The sequence below is a fragment of the Acomys minous genome (assembly GCF_964271855.1).
Source record: "Acomys minous genome assembly, chromosome: 15".
Lineage (NCBI taxonomy): Eukaryota > Metazoa > Chordata > Mammalia > Rodentia > Muridae > Acomys > Acomys minous.
In genome coordinates, this window is record NC_140497.1 from 7,531,369 (window position 1) to 7,551,510 (window position 20,142).

The 20,142-nt window shown below is 51.0% G+C and overlaps 1 protein-coding gene across 1 annotated transcript in view; it reads right to left on the reverse strand.

Moving 5' to 3' along the window:
* Positions 1 to 543: 543 nt before the first annotated feature.
* Positions 544 to 20,142, reverse strand: part of ADPRHL1 (ADP-ribosylhydrolase like 1) — a 37,358-nt gene continuing 17,759 nt past the window's right edge. Inside the window, exon 8 of the mRNA XM_084758841.1 lies at positions 544 to 8,659. Coding sequence (XP_084614967.1) covers positions 4,468 to 8,659 — 4,192 coding nt within the window. The 3' untranslated portion in view covers positions 544 to 4,467. The remainder of the gene's footprint in view (positions 8,660 to 20,142) is intronic.

Here is a 20,142-nt window from a genome sequence, read left to right on the forward strand (position 1 = left end):
TTTCTCTTCCCACATGCCACACCTCTGGACAGAGCCTCCCTCCCTGCTGATGTACCATGGAGTCCTTTGTACCCTGCACAGCCCAGGCTTTGCCCCACTGACCTCTCCCCTCCCTTCACAAACACTTCCTATGTGATGCCTACTTCATCTGTGTGCCACGCCCGAAGATAAACACGACATCAACTGCTATGGTCCATCTTCAGTATGTGGTGTGTGTAGAGTTCATCAAAGCGTCATGGATAAACAGGATACACGAGGCCCCTCTCTCCCTAGCTGATGGCTGCTGTCTGTTTGTCTCAGACCCCTGAACCCTGAGAATTAGAAAGTTGCAGCTAGTCTACTAGGTGACTGAGCCCACCATCAGGAAGGGAAAACCTCAAGACCCCAGAATATTCATTAGATAGGACTTTTTTTTTTTTTGTCCTGAGCCAATAGGATGAGGAACTACAGAAGAAAGCTAGAACGACCTGAAGCCTGTGACTCTCTAGAGTACCAGGCTATGGGGAAAAAGGACAGGAAATTCTCACGATCAGAGACTTAAAATTAAAAAAAGATCACCAGGTATGGTGGCACATGCCTTTAATTCCAGCCCTCAGGAGGCAGAGGCAGGAGGATTGCTGTGAATTCGAGGCCAGCCTGGACTACAAAGCGAGTGCAGGACAGTCAAGATAACACAGAGAAACCCTGTAGTTTTTATGCTGAAGTAATAATAATTATAGACCTGATAATAGACATAACTAGATCCATATTGATAATTAAAAAGAACAAAACCCTATCTCGAAAAACAAAAACAAACAAGCAAAAAAATCAGTTTGAGGCCAGCCTGGTCTACAGAGTGATTTCAGGACAGCCAAGGCTAAAATAGAAATGCTGCCTTGAAAAAACAAACAAACAAACAACAAACAAATTCAGTCTTGTGCCAGTCCCTGCCTGCTATTTTTTGCCTTTTCTGTATGCTGGTGTCTCTTACTACAGAGTTTTAAACATTGAGTTTCTTTAGACTCAAATTTGTTATTACAGAGTGAAGATCTTTTTGTTTGCTTGGGTTTTTTTTTTTTTTTTGTTGTTGTTGTTGTTGTTTGAGACAGGGTTTCTCTGTGTAGCCTTGGCTGTCCTGGCCTCACTTTGTACACCAGGCTGGCCTCGAACTCACAGAGATCTGCCAGCCTCAGCCTCCCAAGTGTACGCCCCGCCTGAGTGAGGATCTTGTTTCCCACAGACATAAGTAAGAGCTTTATAATGGGAAATATAATTTTATTTCCTTTTACAAAATTCTAGCTATCCGATACAGATTCAAAGGAAACAATATAACAAAATATTTTTCTGACTAATCCAGTCTAAAGTTTTAATATACAAAGAAGGATGGAAGCAGAACTTAGAGGCAGCCATGGCTGGTACGTAACTCAGATGGCAATGACATCTTTGGTTAAAAGAGTAAGTGCTGCCGAGCGGTGGTCGCACCCACCTTTGATCCTAGCACTCAGAAGGCAGAGGCAAGCGGATCTCTGTGAGTTCAAGGCCAGCCTGGTTTACAGATTGAGTTCCAGGACAGCCAGGCTACACAGAGAAACCCTGTCTCGAATAAACAACAACAACAACAACAACAACAACGAGTAAGTTCTATTGGCTCTGCACAATTCTGAGAGTGGCAGTCCCAAGCGAGCATCTTACACAGTGCACAGTGTTTGCTGGCAGACACATAGCACATAGGAGGGGCGCTCTTGCCAGCTGTCCCCTCTGGGTAGCAGGAGGACTGTGAACAGTGCCCTGAAAGTCTGCAGCGTGAGTGACTGAGTGCATGCGTGAGTGAGTGAGTGAGTGAGTGCGTGCATGAGTGCGTGAGGGAGGGAGTGAGTAGCTGCAAGTCCTAACTGACCTGATGTGTTAGGAGCTGAAATAAATGCTTTTTAATTTTTGGATCTTATAGGGGATGGTCTGCACACCATCTGAGCATTAGTTGTTTCACCCCAGGAGTGCTGCCTGTCTCTCTCCTCCAGGACAGCAGTCTGCTTGACCGGCACTGCAGCGAGCTGTCATCTGCTGGCTGAGTTTAGACCTGGCAGTGGGGACTTGCCCTAATTTCAATCAGAGCAGCATTAAGTTGCTTACAGCCTTCCTGAGCACTGCGCAGAGCTGTGCCTCCCTCAGCCTAAAGGCACAGGTGACTTCACGGTGGCTGTGTAGGGACAGGCTGGTCACCCTGTGCTACTTGCAAGGGCCTTGCTGCACAACCTTACATGCTCAGGCATCACAACTTTCAGGCCTGTTTAAAACAGCAAGAGGGGAAAATGCTTGTTATTCCTTGTAAAAATACACCATCTTAAAAAGGTGGTGGTGGTGGTGGAGAGATGGCTTAGTGGTTAAGAGCACTGGCTGCTCTTCCAAAGGACCTGAGTTCAATTCCCAGCAACCACATGGTGGCTCCCAACCATCACAGTGTAATCTGATGCTCTCTTCTGGCCTGTGAGTGTATATGCAGGCAGAGCACTGTATACATAATAAATAAATAAGTCTTTAAAAAATAATAAAAATAATAAAGCCCTTCAGCCAAGTCCTATTACTGATGCTTCTCTTTTTATTAGATTTATTTATTTTTATTTATTGTCACATTATAGATGGCTGTGAGCCACCATGTGGTTTCTGGGAATTGAACTCAGGACCTCTGGAAGAGCAAGCGGTGCTCTTAACCACTAAGCCATTACTGATGCTTCTTAAAGGGATGCCCAATAAGCATGCACTTTTTACTATCTCCTCTGTCAACATGCTTTTTATCAACTTCATCTTATGTCCTTTATAGAACAAAGTACTGGTATATAAAGAAAGAAAACAGGTAAAGTGGGTTTGCACTTGTCTGGTAGGAGATAGCCATACCTGGGCATCTCAAGGGTTGGAGCCACTTTCCAACTCAGCAGACACCCTGGGTGTGAGCAGATGTTTATAACTCTGCAAAGTTCCATAGGGCACCTGTGGCCTCTGCTGGGACCATGCCTGTCTCATAGTCCCTAGGAGCTGGCTTCCTAGTGACTCTAGATACAGCAAGGAGTCTCTGCACCCTGTTGCTGGACTCCATGTACCCCCAATATTGGCTGAGCTTAGAAAACAACACCCAGGTGTCTATGTTCTCAGTACCAGGATATGGGGGATGGCCGTGGGTTGCAACATAGGACACAAGGAGGCAGTTCCCTGTGTTCAGGAAACGTACATACTCCCAGTAATTTCAGCAAAGGCTCTTGAAAGAGGTGAGGAGCACCGCCTCCTACAGAGGGAGCACATAGTGACTGCAGGGAGTTGTGGAGCTTACTCTGGCTGAGCTCAACACACAAAGGCCTCGTGCCTCCTGCTTGCCCAGGGGCTTGGGCTCCTGTGCAATGGCCTTTTTGTCCACTCAGGCTTCCCTGAGCTGGGCTGGGGGCCACACGCAGTCAGACTCCTCAAGGATAGGACGGGACAATCTTGTTAAGGATCTTAGAGCTAGAAAACAAAGGAAATCCCAGAGAATAGAGAGCCGTCTCCAGAGCAGGGGGAGCCTTTGGAGGACTTTCTCAGTTGTGAGAAACCAAAACTCTAACATGTCCAGGGCGGTCCAGGTTACAGCAGACACACCAAGGGGCTGCTGGGAAACTGTAAGCTGTTCATGAAAACTGTCCTGAGCAGTATTGCAATGGCTGGCTCTCACCTTCCTCACGTGCCTCAGAAGAGCAAATGCTCCAGGCAGAAGGGCAGTCAGCAGCTGGAAACCCTGTGCACCGTGGCCAACAGCAGGATAGAAGAGCTGTTTTACGAATCCCACTGTGGGTGCTGGAGAGTAGGATTCAGGCAGTCACAGTAGCAGTGTTGGGTTTTTGTTTTTTGTTTTTAACCTCTACCCAATTCTAAACAAAAGCATGATTGGAATTGTGTGCCTCAGATGAGTGCTGGGAAAGCCTCCTGAGGCCTCTTGCAGTCTTTTCCTGATGTCTGCTGAGGAGACAATCCAGTCCCTGACCCCAAGGTTCTGTCTCCTGTGATCAGCAAGACTCTGGTATCAGCTTAGGAGTAAGACATGGCTTAGGCAAACACTGCATTTCCCATATATGAGAGGTTCAGGTCATAGGTCACAGGTCACAGGCACCACTTTGGGTAGTAGACAGGGACATGGTTGGGAAGCTCTGAGGAGCAGAGGGCTAGGGGACACTTCTCTTAGCCTATGACACTGATCTCTCTTCAAGTGCTCTGTGTCCTCCAAGTCACAGTGCTGGTCAGAGGATGTGTGAAAGCAATGGATCACAGCCAGCAGCCTTGGATAGCTAACATCTTCCGGGTCTCACAGCTGCCTGGAACATGAACAAGCACCTCTTGAATGCATCCCCAGGGTTAGTTCATGTACAGTGAGAGGAAATGAGGGATGCTAAGGGCTACATTTCCTCTGTAGGGGATGCTCAAAGTTAGGTTCACATGGAGGCTGGCATGCTGGCTCAAAGCAAGCTCTCACTTTGGGGGCTCAAAGGTGTCACTGGCCCTGAGGACTGTGGGCCTGAAGGACAGATCGAAGGCTTTCTGGTCACTGAAGCTTTGGGCATAATACTTTGCGAAGTGCACCGACCTGCGATGCCTATGGTCTGGTTGGTCCTTTTCTGTCCTGGGGGCACTTGGAGGCCCATCCTGGCCAGGAGGTTGGAAGACAGAGTGGCCTCCAGCATTAGATGTGAGCCATGGAGAGTTGTCTGTGTTCTCTAGGGAGCGGACTGTGGTCCTGCTACTAACCAGGGGCTGGCTTTCTCGGAGAGTGGGCTGGGCACCTGGGCTTTGCTGACTGCCTAATGTGGGGCCCGGTCTTGGAGGTTCCCCACTTGTGCTAGCAGGGGGCACTCCGGTTGTGTTGTCAGGTTGCCCCCGGGCCTGAGGTACTGGGTGGCTGGCCTGTCTCTGACTGTGGGTTTGTTTCTGCATAGCCAGGCCACAAGGCTTACTAGGGTTCTGTGGGGTGTCATCGTCCCGAAGGCTCTCTCCTTGAGTTGGGCTCCTTTCCTGCCTCCCCAGTGGCCTTGGAGGATGCTCCTGACCCCTGGGCCTGTGCTGGGAGGGATTCTCCTCCAATGGCATCTTTTCATTGGCTCCTAGGCCCTGAGAAGCCCATTTCTGAGGATCTGCCACACATGAAACACCTGACTGTCCAGTCTGGTGTAACCTTACATGCCCTATACCAGTTTCCTCTGATCCAAGGTGGCTCTGTGGCCTGCCCATGCCCACCTGTGTTGGTAGACTCTCTTTGGCTTCACCCCTCACACTTTTTGCCCAGGGCATAGACCTATGCTCTGCCTTCTGGGTGGGGACAGGGGGCTCTGGACCATGGGCTAGCTCCAGCTGCCTGGCCTCTCCCTTTGCGGCTGGCCTTAGAGGATGTGTGGCGGAGCGTGCTGCTCCAGAGTGGTCTTGTTCTCTTTCAGGGCACTTTCCTCCTAGTGCCTGTGGACCCACGGAGGGCAGCTGCGACCGGTCCAGAGGCTCTGCTGGGTTCTCATGTGGCCCTGGGGATGCTATGCTTTCGCACAGAGGGTCTCTTTCCACAGCTGTAGTTTTGTTCCCTGTACCTGAGCTGATTTCCCTCACCACTGGCCCACTGGAAAGGCATGGTGGAAACTTAGTAGACACCAGACAAGAATCTGCAGTTTTCCTGGGCTGAATGGCTGGGGCTGCTGACCCTAGGGGATGGCTCTGCACCGTGTCTTCTGAGATCCTTCCTTCAGCAGCTCTACTCTCGTGCTTTGAGGATCTGCCTGATACCAAAGAAGGATGGCTGCTGGGTTCCTGGGTTATCTTGTCTTTATAGTCTCTGACACCACCTGACCGCAATGTTGTATTGTTTTCACCATCCTGGACATTACCAGCCTGTGCTGTCATCTTGGGCTCAGTGTGTTGGGTACCATCAGCGTGTGGTATTGTCTTGTATTTAGTGTCCTGGGTACCACCTGGGTATGATGTCACCTTCTGTCTAGGGTTTTGGGTACCACCTGGCCATGTGGTTGTTTTGTGTCCAGCATCTTGGGTATCACCTGTCTGTGACACCATCTTGTATTCAGGGTCCTGGGCACCAACTGCCCATAGTCCCATCTGTTTAGTGTCTTGGGTAGCATCTTGCTTTGGTGTTGTCTTGTGGTCAACATCCTGGGCATCACTTGGACATAATGGTGCCTTGTGTTTAGGCTCCTGGGAACTACCTAGATGTGGTGGGATGCTGGCCTCAACACCCTGGGAAACACATGGCTGTGATATCATCTTGTGTGCACTGTTCTGGGTACCACTTGCCCATGACATTTGTTTGTGTCTAACGTGTTGGGCACCACTTGTCTGTGGTGTTTTCTTGTATTCGGCATCCTTGGAATCACCTGTATGTGGCATCCTCTGGAGTTCAGTGTCCTGAGCACCAGCTGCCTGTGCTATTATTTTGTATTCAGGGTTTTGGGTACTACCTGGCTGTGGTATTGGGAGACCAGTGACATTCCCTATAGGTGTCACCTCCCCAGAGGCTTTGATATTTATCATAGGCTGTTTATCTAATGTGGACTGGCTGTTGTTGCCCAAATCATGGCTGATGTTTTCCTGAGCGATGCTTGGTGGTAGAGCTGACTCGCTCAGGGGCCCTTGGCATGCTTCCTGTCCAAACTTGATGTCCTTGCCTGGTGCTATGGAACTGTCAGGCTTTCTGCAGTCCTGGGGTGGCACCAGCACTGTGGTGGATACCCCTTTCTGAAGGCCAGTGGCAGAGCAGGGGGCCACTCCTGCGTGGCTTCTCCCAGCAATGCCATTGCTAACTGTAGGTGCTTCCTTTGACTCTGGACACAGATGCCTTTTCCAGTCAGGGTCAGTGACACTCTGTTCTGAGGTGCCACTGCAACTCCCGGGGTCATGCATGTTCTCAGGGCCGTGCTTGCTCTCTGTTCCACCAGGAACAGTTTCGGAAGGAATTGGTATTAGGTACCTCTGTGAGGCACCACCATCGCCATCGGCACCATCTCTTAGGTCTTCCTGGGGTCCACACGCCACTGCAGGATGAAGACTCACTGGCACCCCACAGGGTGTACTGTGTACTGTCGGGGCTTGGGGACCCCTCCTGTCTTCACTCGCAGTGGGACATGCTGCTTGTTTGCTTTTGGCCACATCCTCTCGTCTCATAACTTGAGAACATCTGTCCTCATGACTTGCTGCGCCCTGTGGAGCACCAGGAGAGGCTGGCATTTCATGAACGACAGGAAGCTGCACCGTTATCCGCGGAGGCTTGATGGCGGGTTGTGCCCGCCGCTCAGCCTGCACTGCTAAAGGGCCTAGGAGGGGGATCTGTGTCGCTGCCTCTTGTTCTGGCAGGTGTCTCTGGATGGCAAAAAAGGGCTCTCTTTCTACCCCTAAGGGTGTCCTTTCTGCTTCATCCTCTGAGCTGCACACAGCCATGGTGATTTCAGGCCCTTCTTTTAAATTATCCTTCACTCCCTGGGTGTCAGCTGCCACCTCTTGTGTATTGGACTCCACTGTTCTGTCCTTTCCAAGCGACCAAGTACCTCTGGGGCTGTCCAGTCCAAGTGGGGACAACACTGGTACATGGCCAGGTAGGGCTTGGCCTTTGGCAGACATGCCAGAGAAAGCCATGTTCACAGCCACATGACTGGCCACATGAGCCACTTCCTGGGGCATCGGGGACTTCAGCCGTTCCTCATGTGCTTCATTCCCGAGTCCTTGCCTGTTGTTTCCTCCAGGTTCCAGGTTTTCTGTGTTGGGGGACATGACCGTTTCTCCAGTGGGCCAGCGTCTGGACTCTGAGTGACTAAGTTTTGCACAGTGGGACAACCAGCTCTGGGGGCCACAGACAATGGTGGCAATACTGAGGGCTGGCAGGGGCTCAGCTGTGCAGGCCAGAAACTGGGCGGGGGGGATTCTGGTACAGCTGGTGGCCATGGTGGTCATGTGGAGCACCCGCACTTGTGGCCTGTGCACTTTCTTCTTCTGTAGGCACTTGCTCTTCCGTCCTTCCCTGTGCAGGGGCAGCACCCCAGCCTCCGAGTGCAGGCAGCTGCTCTGTTCAAATCTTTCCCTCAGCTTGGAGAGGATGGAGCTCCGGCCCACAAGTCTTGGCAGGAGGCCCCTGGCAGCTCCAGGCCTCTGGGCAGGGGCTTTGTCATGTGTTGCCTTAACCTCCTTCTCTTCTGCAGCCAGGAATTTCTTTAGGATGTTTTTCACAGTGTTCTTCCCACTGGAGGGAATCCACCGCGACTTCTCACTGGCTAGGGTCCTCTGGCTGCTACTGCTGGATCCTTCCTTGGTCTTTTCCAGAAGCTTGTTGATAGTAGCATTGACAAAACTCCTACCAGGTCCTTGCTTGTCTTTGGAGATCAGCCTCCCTACCTCCCGGGTCTTCTTGAGGTGGGGCTCCCGGCCAGTGCCCATGAACTTAGCCTGTAGAAGCTGGAACCGTGTGGGTCTCCGGCCCACCTCCTGGTGTTGGGATGGGCGGGCGGCCCTATGTGCTCTGTCTTCTGCCTTCTGGGGTCCATCTGCACGGTCCAGGACATACAGCAGGAGGCTGCTGAGGAGGGTGCGGGCTGCCTCGTCGCACGTCCTGCTGATCTTCTTCTTCAGCGTCTGAGCGTCGATGGCCATCTTCTCACAGCAAACCTTGCTGCTCTTGGAGCTGTGGGAAAACGAAACCCACAACGGTCACACACTTTATTGTCGCTTTCGTAAGATTATTCTTATCCTTGACATTAGTTTTATGTCAACTTGACACAAGCTAACGTCATCTGATAGGGGGGAGCCGCAGTTGATGGGCTGCAGGCTGGCAAACCTGTAGGGCATCTTCTTAATTAGCAGTTGATGGGGGAGGGGCCCAGCCCACTGCGGGTGGTGCCATCCCTGGGATGGTGGTTCTGGGTTCTATTTAAAAAAAGAAAAAAAAGCAGGCTGAGAAAGCCAGGGGAGTAAGCCTATAAGCAGCACCCCTCTGTGGCCTCTGCATCAGCTCCTGCCTCCAGGTTCCTGCCCTGTTTGAGTTCCTGCTCCGACTTCCTTTGATGATAGACTGTAATGTGGAAGTGGAAGCCTGGCCATGGTGTATTGTCACAGCAATAGTAACCCTGGCTAGGACAGCATCTGAGCTCCTGGAGGACTTCTGCAACTCCTCTCGGGAGTCAGGACATCTCTGACCTTCAGGCTGGTGCTGATCCTGAGCATTACAAGGGACAGGGGCCTCTCCGAGCTTGAGACATTCAAAGAGCCGACATATAAACAAGAGTATTAAACAAGAGCCACATCATGAGCGCCCGCGCCCCCCACCCCACCCCCAGGCTTGGCAGGGTGTGAGTAAGCACGGCGCACAACAATGACCACTCTGCAGGAATTAGCCAACCTGAACCAGCAGCTGTGCTGTCCACCACCAAGAGCGCCATTGTCCTGGCTGCCCAGGTCATGAAGGCGGGTCCCCCAGTGGCTGCTCTGTGTCCTTGCAGGAGTAAACCAATGCTGGGGCAGCCCCAATACTCCCCTGGGCCCAGAGTGGAAAGCCACACCGTTGGTCTGTTTCACAGTTGAGCAGCCAGCAGACTCAGAGCTCAGGCTTGCCCCCGTGCCACCTGGTTGTCACAGTGTTGCTGCCTGACCCGTCTCTCATCCGGAAGGCCTGTGGACACATCTCTCCAGACTGAGCCAGTCACCCGTGGAAACCGCCCTGTATGGAGAGGGATCTCCTTCCGCCCAAGGGATCAGCAGAAGGATTCTGGGAGTTTTGTGTGTGCCTGAACAGCTATGCTGACAGAAGGCACGGGGTGGGGGTGGGGCTGGCTGTGTGCCCCCTGCTGGGCTGAGGGAGTCTGGGCACAGTCGGATGGATTTAAGTGGTCCCAGATTTCCTGCCTCTGAGGTAAGATGGCGCTGTCTTGGAAGTGGGTTGGCTTTGGCGGTGGGTGGCATTTTTCCCTCTCCCAGGTCATCTTGTAACCAGTGGCCATTGAGTTCTGTGTCTTGGGGCTGACCTCTGGCAGCTGCCTAGAAGCAAGCTTCTGCCTGGAAATCTGAGGTCTCACATGCCAGGCAACTAAGTCCTTACACCCCAAATTCCTCCTCCTCTTAATTGTGCCCCTTGGGCACACAGGAGCTTCCCTGGCCTCCATCCCCTACAGGGTGTACACAGGGCCCTACAGCTTTAAGATGTGTCAGACTGTCACTGGCCCCTCCTCCAAGCTTGCCTGCCCCACATGCACACAACTGAACCTGACAGGGACAGTGTCCATGCTCTCGATGGCCACAGACCACATGACGAGGCTCCTCCTCTGCCAGCCACACCCAGCCTTTGCTCTCCTTGGCTGTTCTTTGCACAGAGGACAACACCATCTCTGACCCACCCTAGGTTGGGAACAGTCACACCCTTCCTATGCTGTCCTTCCTGCCACCATCTTCTGTGGGTCTGGTTTCAGGATGTGCCCACCGTTCCATCAAGAATATCAGCACACTGGAAGCCAGCTCGGGCTGAATTCACACATCTGTAGTTACAAAGCCCGTATCCCGCAGCAGGGCCCGGACTGGCCTGTGCACACATCACTCTTCAGTCTCCGTGAGGAGGAACTGGACAATAACCGTTACCAGCTCTCAACTAGGTACCCACGCTGGGCCACAAGAGCCCCTCTGTGTGAGTTCCCAGGAGGCCCAGAGCCACGGAAACCTTCGGGTCTTGTTCCCCAGGCCTGGGGTACAGATGGACTTACCTGGCTTAGGTGCTCTGAAGAGGCTCAAAGAGCCTGTGTACGTCTTGGAGCTTTGTGGTCACACCGTTTGTGAGGCCGGTTAGGCTATTTCAATGGTCTTAGTGACTTTTCAGGTGAGTCACTGGGATGACTGAAATAACGCTACTGACGACATGGAGCGAGGATATTCTGGCTGACTGACTAAAGGCCACGAGACCCAACCACGCAGAACACTGAGTGCCATTCCCAATGATGCTGAGGGATTCTGAGCCCGTGGTCCAAAGGGGGTTGAAATAAGAAACCCGCCTGCATTAGCTGTTCAGCTTCTCCTGCCACAGAAGGGCCCACCTAGCATCTCCTCATGCCCCTCGGCATGGCTCCACGCTGCCTTCTGCTCTGCATAGTGCCGGCTTCTCCGTGGTGGTAGGTAAGCAGGACATTTTTAGGGAGTCTTGCCGAGTGTGCTTAGACCAGGAGCATTAGCGTGTGTAAATGCAGCTTGGCTGTTTGGGCCGAAGCCGTACGGTATCACAGTCAGTTAGAAGCTGGCATGTTGCCAAGGTGTTGTCCAGCAGCTTGCCACCTGCCCATCACTGGGGACCAACACTTGAGGCCACTTGGAGCCTTCACTCTAACTTCTTCGGCACGCATGAAAGGGGGATTTATCTAACAGCCCCAGATGGAGTTTCAGAAAGTTCTCCAAAGCCCCCATAATCATGTCAGATGTTTTCAGTCCGGGCAGGGCAGATTCCTAAGATTTATGGGCTAGCATTAGCAGATTAGAGCGGGGACTTAAGGTCTTTTCTGGTGAGCCACAGCTGGCCCTGTCGCGTCATGGCCCATAGGAGGGGCATTGGCCCTGTAACTGATGAGTAAACAGGTATTTCCCAGCCCACTCCGATGAGTCACAGTTGTGTTTAACAATCGCTATTAAGGAGAAGTTACTCTTCCTTCATGTGGATCTCCGCTTATCATCTGTTAGAGCACCCACTGTGGCTCTGAGTGAGCATCCATCCTTTGGTAGAATGCCGCCTCTGATCTCCAGCCCCAGGATTTCATGTTCTTCTAACTCCTGGTAAACTTCAAGATGAAGGAGTAAAGCCCAGGAAATGGAATTCTGGCCTCCTCTCACTTTGAGATCTTTGCTTTAGCTCATCTGCCTGAGACACTTGGTCCTCAGAACAGCAACTGCCAGCCCCTTGGGATATAGCCTCATTGCTCCTGCTTCAGGGCAATCTCAGGCTCATAGCCCTCAGCCACTCCCCAGCGCATCATGAGGGGTAGCTCATAGCCCACAGTAGCCCCCCAGAGCATCATGAGGGGTAGCTCATAGCCCACAGCAGCCCCCCAGAACATCATGAGAGGTAGCTCATAGCCCATGGCAGCCCCCCAGCGCATCATGAGGGGTAGCTCATAGCCCACAGCAGCCCCCCAGAGCATCATGAGGGGTAGCTCATAGCCCATGGCAGCCCCCTAGCATATCATGAGGGGTAACTCATAGCCCACAGCAGCCCCCCAACACATCATGAGGGGTAGCTCATAGCCCATGGCAGCCCCCAGAACATCATGAGGGGTAGCTCATAGCCCATGGCAGCCCCCAGCACATCATGAGGGGTAGCTCATAGCCCACAGCAGCCCCCTAGCATATCATGAGGGGTAACTCATAGCCCATGGCAGCCCCCCAACACATCATGAGGGGTAGCTCATAGCCCATGGCAGCCCCCTCAGCACATCATCAGGGGTAGCCAGTTGTCAGGTGACCACTTTGAGTTCCTCCTGAAATTTCAAGAGGCATTCCGCATTCTGCTTCTGCCCACAACGCCCCCTACTACACAACAGAGGCTTCGCTTGAGTAGGAAGTTTGTCTGTTTTCTTTGCCACTTCACTCCGGTGCCCACAGAGTTCCCAGCATGAAGGCCAGGCCTCCGCAGATGCCTGTGGATGGCGTAGTAAGGCCCCTGTGGACACCTGGCTCACTTGTCTCTGTGGGGCAACTGCAAGCAGCATGCAGACCCGCCCCTCCCACCCCTCTGCTCTCCTTGCTCTGGCCCCAGCCTTACAAATCTGCTTCCTCCTGGGCAGGGCAGCCACTCTGTTCACTGGCATGTCGCGTCTCACCCTCCAGGGTCCACTTCAGGGCGCCTTCTAAGGTGCCTTTTCTAGCTGTGAGTCCTGCGCTACAACCCTACAGAGACCTCTCTGTTCTCTGAGTGTTTCCTGAGGCCCAAGCCATCTCCTCCCACCTACGTCAGTTCTTCCAAGTTGCTGGCACTTCTTGCCTAATCTATGCCAGAACACTCCAGAGTCCTTGCTGTGCAAACACACCAGGATGGCTTGGAGGGGGAGGGGGGCCTTATGCTGCCCGGGTGGGACACTTAGTCCAGCTGCAGTGTGTAGACACGAATAAGGCTGTATTCAATGTCCCTCAGGCATTTGGGTGAACTATAGAGCCTGGCCCAGGATGGAACAGAATCTTCCCCACCATGGCCAACACAAACAGGGGGCCCATAAACCTTCCTAATTTAGGCACCAGTGGCAGGCAGACAAGGTCATTTAGGACAGGAGACAGGACAATCATTTCAGGACACACCCAAGCTGCTCAGCACTAAGGAATGTCACCACTGTGACTTCTGCAGAGGGAAGAAGACAGCCAGCCTCGAGGCCTGCCTACTCCCACTTGAACACATGCAGCCTCGGCTTAGTCCAGCTCCTCATCAGCTACGGTCAGTCAGCAGGGCCTTGCTCAACTGCTCCACAGTCAGGGGCTATGCCAGGGTTGCTGGGCCCCTGCTCTGAACATCCTCTGCCTCAGTTTCCTTGTAGGAGGAGAAGTGGGGTCTCAACCAAACAGGGCTCAGCTTGGCTGCAAAGATCTGCCAGACAGATCCGTCTCTTAGCCTGTTAGCATGCCACATCCTGAAGCACACTGCTACTTGCTACTGCAGGGCACACAGGGGCCATGGCAAATTGTCATTTATAAAACATGTCGTGGTCCCTATCAATTGGCAGGCCACGATGCTCCCATCTCTTTCTTTCCTTCTTCCTTCTTTCCTTCCTTCTTTCTTTTTTTTTTCTTTCTTTCTTTTTTGTTTTTCAAGACAGGGTTTCTCTGTGCAGCCTTGCCTGTCCTGGACTCACTTTGTAGACCAAGCTGGCCTCGAACTCACAGAGATCCGCCTGCCTCTGCCTCTGCCTCTCTGAGTGCTGGGATTAAAAGCAAGCACCACCATCACCTGGCTGATGCTACCATTTTGTACATACCCGCAGAACAAGCTGAGGAATCACTGTCTCCACCTGCCTACAGATGGCTTTGCACTCACTTCCTTTATAGTGACAGAAGCTGCCCTGCAGTCACTGTACCAACCTAGTTGCCTGCCCCTTGCCTCCTCTTGTACCTCAGCATGAACCATCCATACCAGGAAGCGGTGTGCCCAACAAGAGGACATGTCTCCATCAGGCTAGAACTTCTGTGGGTTTGTTTTAATCTGTCTACTAGTTAGCTTCAGCTATCAGGTTGATTTAGCCCAGAGTTATCTGAGGAAGTCTCCACTGGGGGACTGCCTCAGTCAGACTGGACTGTGGGCATGACTGTGGAGCATTTTATTAACTAATAATTGATGCAGGAGGGTCCAGCCCACGGGAGGAGGTGCTACCCTCGGGCAGGTGGTCTTGGGTAGTTTAGGAAGCTAGCTGAGCACTACCTGGTAGGTACATCAGTCAACAGCTTCCTCCATGCCTCTTGCCTTGAGTTCCTCCTGACCCAAAAATGTAAGCTAAAATTAACCCTTTTCTCCTCAATTTATTTTTGGTGATGGTATTTATGACAGCAACAGAAAAGCAAACTAAAACAATATGATTATACTCATATCCCTTACCCTGAAACTGAGGCCCAAGAGCCACAGCATCTTCCTGCCCACCTTGCTCAGCATGTGGTGGGTAATCATACATGTGCTGACTGACCACCGTGTTTTATTTTTATGGCTGTTCTTTCTGGAGGCCTTTCCTTGAAAGCCACGATAATCAGGGAACCAGGCCTCTCATCTCAGGGGACCTTTGCCTGCCATCCCTCAACCCCTCCTTCAGCTCACAGACTGAACCCCAGCTGCCTCATCGGCCTCCACTAGGTCCCCATTGCCACCCTGCAAGGACATGGTGGTCTTGAGGACAGGAACCCTCAGGCTACCCTCACAATTTGGTCAGGAGCCCTTTGTGGCATTGCCAGCTCAGTGTCCAAGTGGGCCACCGATATAGGGACTTGTGGCAACGTGCACAGCCTGACCGACATCCACAGAACGAGAATCATCTGTCTCAAGGACCTGGTTCCCCAGCCAGCGACCTGCCCAGAGGTTCTATGCATGCACTTGCCAAGTCAGTGTTACAGGGAGAGACGCAATCTAGGTTCATTTTTACTTTTACAAGTAACATTGCCCTTTGCTTTCTGGGCTTTCTTGGGATGGAACCTACCCAGGTCTTCATGTATACTAGGTGTGCACCCTACTACTAGCTTCACTTAGCCCACTGAGACTGGGTTTAAATAATGGGGTCTTTTAAGTTGAGGTTCTGAGTACGTTACCACAAGATCCAATGTTAGGCTGATGACTGGTGAAAAATTATTCCTAGGAGAAAAAGTATTTTCCAAATGGTCCAGAAGACCCAGCTACAGACACAGTGAGGGTGTCTGTCTCAAGAGTGATGGCTGCTTGCCTTGGCCGATGCCCCTGACAGCACCTGGTTTCAACATGTGTAGCTATAGGTGTGACTGAGAAGTATTTGGTCATCTGAGCAGTGAGTGGCAGACAACAGCCATCGCCTGGGCTGACCCAGGCCTAAGAGTTGGGCACTTTTCAGTGTCTTAAAATATAAGAAAGACTAAAGGGTTCTTGGACTATTACTCTGGTGACAGCTACTTCCTCGTGCTGTTCTTCAGTACCTGTGGCAAGTGGAGGGCGTAGATGGACACAGAGGAGCAGGTTTCCAGCCTCTGTGTGATGATGTGGCATAGAAAAGGGCACTAAAAGGAGCCATGGTGAGGCAGTTGGCAAGTTGCCTAACATAACATAACAGTATTTCACAGTAGGGTGCTACTACACAGGACTATAGGATTCTAGCCAGGCCAACCCTTCTGGTTTACAGTGGTGAGAAAAGGGCACGTTCATCAAAGAATTCATGGAAACACCTATCGCAAATAAGTCACCTAGAAACATTAATGACAAAAACCCTGAGGACACAAGTTTTGTGCTTTGTTGTTACTGATTCAGGGGAAAAAAAGTGTGTGTCTCTATCTCTGTGTTTCTATGTATCTGTGTGTTTTTGCAACACTGTCTCTGTGTCTGTGGTGCATGCAAATGCATATAGTAAGAGAGAGATAAAATAACATGCCAACTGTGGCCCAGCAGCAGCAGCAGCAGCTGTAAAACTGGCTGGAAAGAATACAGGAGGTGTGTGCTGGTCTTTCTTTTTTGAGACAGACTTTGTAGCCAAGGCTAGCCTGGAAACTCACTGTGCTGCACAGGCTGGCCTCACATTTGTGGTGACCCTCCTGGCTTCACCTCCCGAGTACTGAAATCATAGGTGTGATCCACCACGCTTGGATTTTAAAAAAAGTTTTCAATGCAGGTGTGTGTGTGTGTGTGTGTGTGTGTGTGTGTGTGTGTGTGTGTGTGTGCGTGCGCGCGCGCTGTCCTGCAACTCACTCTGTAAAGCAGGCTGGCCTCAAACTCAACACTCACAGAGATCATCCTGCCTCTGTCTCCCAAGTGCTGGGATTAAAGGTGTGGTATCACTGCCCAACCACACTTGGCTTTTAAAAACACATTAGAAATTACCTGAGGCCAGCTGTGACAGTGCACATCTGCGACCTTCATGCTCGGGAGGTAGGGGTAGGAAGACTAGAAGTTTTGAGGACAGTTTGGGTTTTGAGACCTTATCTCAAAAAGAAGAAAGGAAGGAAGGAAGGAAGGGAGGGAGGGAGGGAGGGAGGGAGGAAGAGAGGAAGGAAGGAAGAGAGGAAGGAAGGAAGAGAGGAAGGAAGGAAGAGAGGAAGGAAGGAAGGGAGGGAGGAAGAGAGGAAGGAAGGAAGGAAGGAAGGAAGGAAAGAAGGAAGGAAGGAAGGAAGGGAGGGAGGAAGGAAGAGAGGAAGGAAGGAAGGAAGGAAAGAAGGAAGGAAGGAAGAGAGGAAGGAAGGAAGGAAAGAAGGAAGGAAGGAAGGGCTAGAGGGAGCAAGAAAGAGACTTAAAAACAATCAAACTAGGAAAGAAAAAACATAAGCCAATGGTGTGACAAGTGGCATTCAGGGATGCTGACGTCACAGATGGGTCCCTGGAGAGGGCTTCAGAGCTTCCCTGGGGTTTGGGGGTGAGCACTGGGGGTGGTTTGTGGAGATGGATGCCCTCCAAGTTGGCATCACCAGGGTTACTGGTCATAAGCCCAAGGGAGAGGGGTAGTGACCCTGAGTGACACCTCCATGGGAGTCACGGAAGGACAAGAAGGTCACAAAGATGCTATTCAAAGGGCCACGTGAGGGGTTGTGGTCTTGGGGCCACTTGTCTGCGGTGAGCTTAGCACAGAACCCAGGACAAAGCCAGTGTTCCGACGTCAGGGCATGGTGGCTGTGCTTTCTACAGTATTGGCCTCTTATTTACCGTGTACCGTGTAGGTTCTTTACCACAACCTCCTGAGCGTGCTCTCAACTTATCTCTATTTAACAGTGAAGAGTTAATCTATTCAGCAGGAGTTTTAACATAGAGAGGCCATACTAATCTCAGTGTCCTAAAAGACATTTCCAACTAAACAGAACCTTTGGGATAGATTTTAATTGATGGAGATTTTAATCAGACAATTGAGCTGAACATCAGTTGGGACGTTTTCAGTATTATCACATGCCCTTGAGCTGGTTTTCTATCCATATTCAAGACACATGCACTGACCCCACGGGGCCGTGCTCTTGGCATACACTTCAGAAAGAGGGACAGGGTGGACAGGGCTGTGAAGGACCAGGTGCCAAAACAGCTCTGCAGCTTCACCGGCGTTTGGCTGAGCTCTGGCAGCGAGCAGCACAGAAGCATTTGTACCTGGTGTTATATAAGCTTTGTCAGTTGTCTCACAAATGTTTGTTGGTGGTGATTTTTATTTTCCTTCCAAGGTGGGGTCTTGCCATGTAGGTCTGGCTGGCCTCAAACTCGTGATCCCCCTGCCTCTACCTCTCCAGTACTGGCATTTTAAGTGTGTATCACTGCAACCTGCTTAGGAACCTAATTCTGTCGACCTCTCTGAAGAGTCTCTCTTGTCTAGCTGACTTACTCCCTCCAACCATCAGAAGGGGATGGCATCTATAACACCCATCTCTCATCTGGCTTCCAGATGTGAACACTTTGGAAAAATGATTTAAAATAGAAATGAAAGACCCTGGGCTTAATGAAACACTTGTCTGGCAGATGTAAGGCCTTCGCTTGGGGATCCATCTTTACTGTGTTCTCTCTCTATGTCTCTGCTCTTTGCCTCTCTGTCTCTGTCTCTGCTCTCTGTCTCTGTCTCTCTGTCTCTGTCTCTGCTCTGTCTCTCTGTCTCTGTCTCTGTCTCTCTCTCCCCAAACCCTGTGTCTCCTGGCCAGCCTTGTCCACACAATACATACCCCTCTTCTGGGAACATGGCTCCTTGCAGGGGACCATGACACTAGCTCACACATATTCTTGAGAACACACTGGAGTCCAGATCTTTCCTGCGATCACTTTCTCCAGAAGCTATCAGCTTCTCAGTCTGCACCCCAGATTCCACTTATATGTCTGTGCCTCTAGACCCACAGAGGATGCCTACCAGTTGATTTGGGAAGAAAATGGGTGCAGAAGGTTACACCAATGACCCACACTTTCCTGTAAGTCACCCCAGTTTGTCACCTAGGAATAAGAAGCACTGATCCCTCTAAAATCGAATGCCCAGATGTAGTGTCCTTGTGTTGAGGAAGGACATACGACCTTCCCTTAGTCCCAGGTATAATGTTTGTACGCTGTAGCTTGCCTCTCACTCCACTGATTAAAATAGGGGGCAATAAAATGATGCCCGCATCACAACTTCAAAACTAGAAAAGCAAAATAAATGTCCTTGGATGAAACACAGCTTTGCTGTGCTATTGGTAGAGACTGATTTGTTTGCACAGGAGATGTGGAAGTCAGCTTGGTGTGGTAGAACAAGCCTGTATCACCAGCACTGGGAAGGCTGAGTGCATGCAAAGGATCATGAGTCTGAGGCCACCCCAGGCTACAGAGTGACATCCTATCCCCACAGAACAAAATAAGAAAATGAGCAATTTCACTAAGCTTGGTGGTATATACCTTTAGTCCCAGGACCTAGGAGGTAGCGGCAGGCACACTCTGTGAGTATGAGGCCAGCCTGGTCTACATAATGAGTTCTTGGCTAGGGCTATATGGAGACTCTCCCCCGCTCTTCTTTTTTTTTTGGTTTTTTGAGACAGGGTTTCTCTGTGTAACAGCCTTGGCTGCCCTAGACTCGCTTTGTTATACAGCCATGTGTGATGGTGCACACCGGTAATCCCAGCACTCAGGGAGGCAGAAGCAGGCAGAGCTCTATGAGTTCGGGACCAGCCTGGTCTACAAAGTGACCATGCCGGACTAGAGACCCTTTCTTATCAAAAACAAAACAAAAAAACCCTACAAAAACAAACAAAAAATCAAATTCATAACAACAACAACAACAAACCCCCACACTATCTAAAATTCGGTTAAGGGTCTGGGTATATGAACTACACACACACATGTACCATGGACTACTAGTTAGTGTGTGTATATGTACACTCTTACACACACATGCAGAATAATGCAGGATGATGGATTGGTACACCATGTTAGTGGAAAAAACCAAAAGGCAACATATACATGTACAGCAACTATGATCCTATGTATGAAAGAAACCATTTGTACACAGGACACATGTGCAAGCATGTCATGCCTATGGGCAACACTGACAGTAAATATTGAAAATAATTCTGGCAGGATGCATAAGAAGCCAACTGTGTCCTGTGTGTTGGTCCTAGTGTGTGAGCACAGGTGAATTTGGGGAGATCTGGTTTCCTATATGCCTGTACCCAGCAGCACCTGAATCCTGAAGCCGTGTGTGCACATTACGGCCGTAATCACCACAGAGCCAGCGAGCACTACGCATCTAACGCGGAAGGTCCTGGGCCTTTCTCGTTTCCCAGGGCCTCCCTTTTCCTTTCAGTGTTGTACTTCTCTGTCGTAGGAAAATGAAACAGGGGCGGGGACTTGTGTAACATCTGTGAATTTCACCTTAGCTTATGCTTTCTAATTTCATAATTACTTTGTACATTACTGATTCTTACACGCAGAGGAGTTTAATTCCCCAAAACCACTAGCAGAGTACAGTACACAGTACACAGGAGCCTGTGCTGGCCTCTGTCCTAACCCTA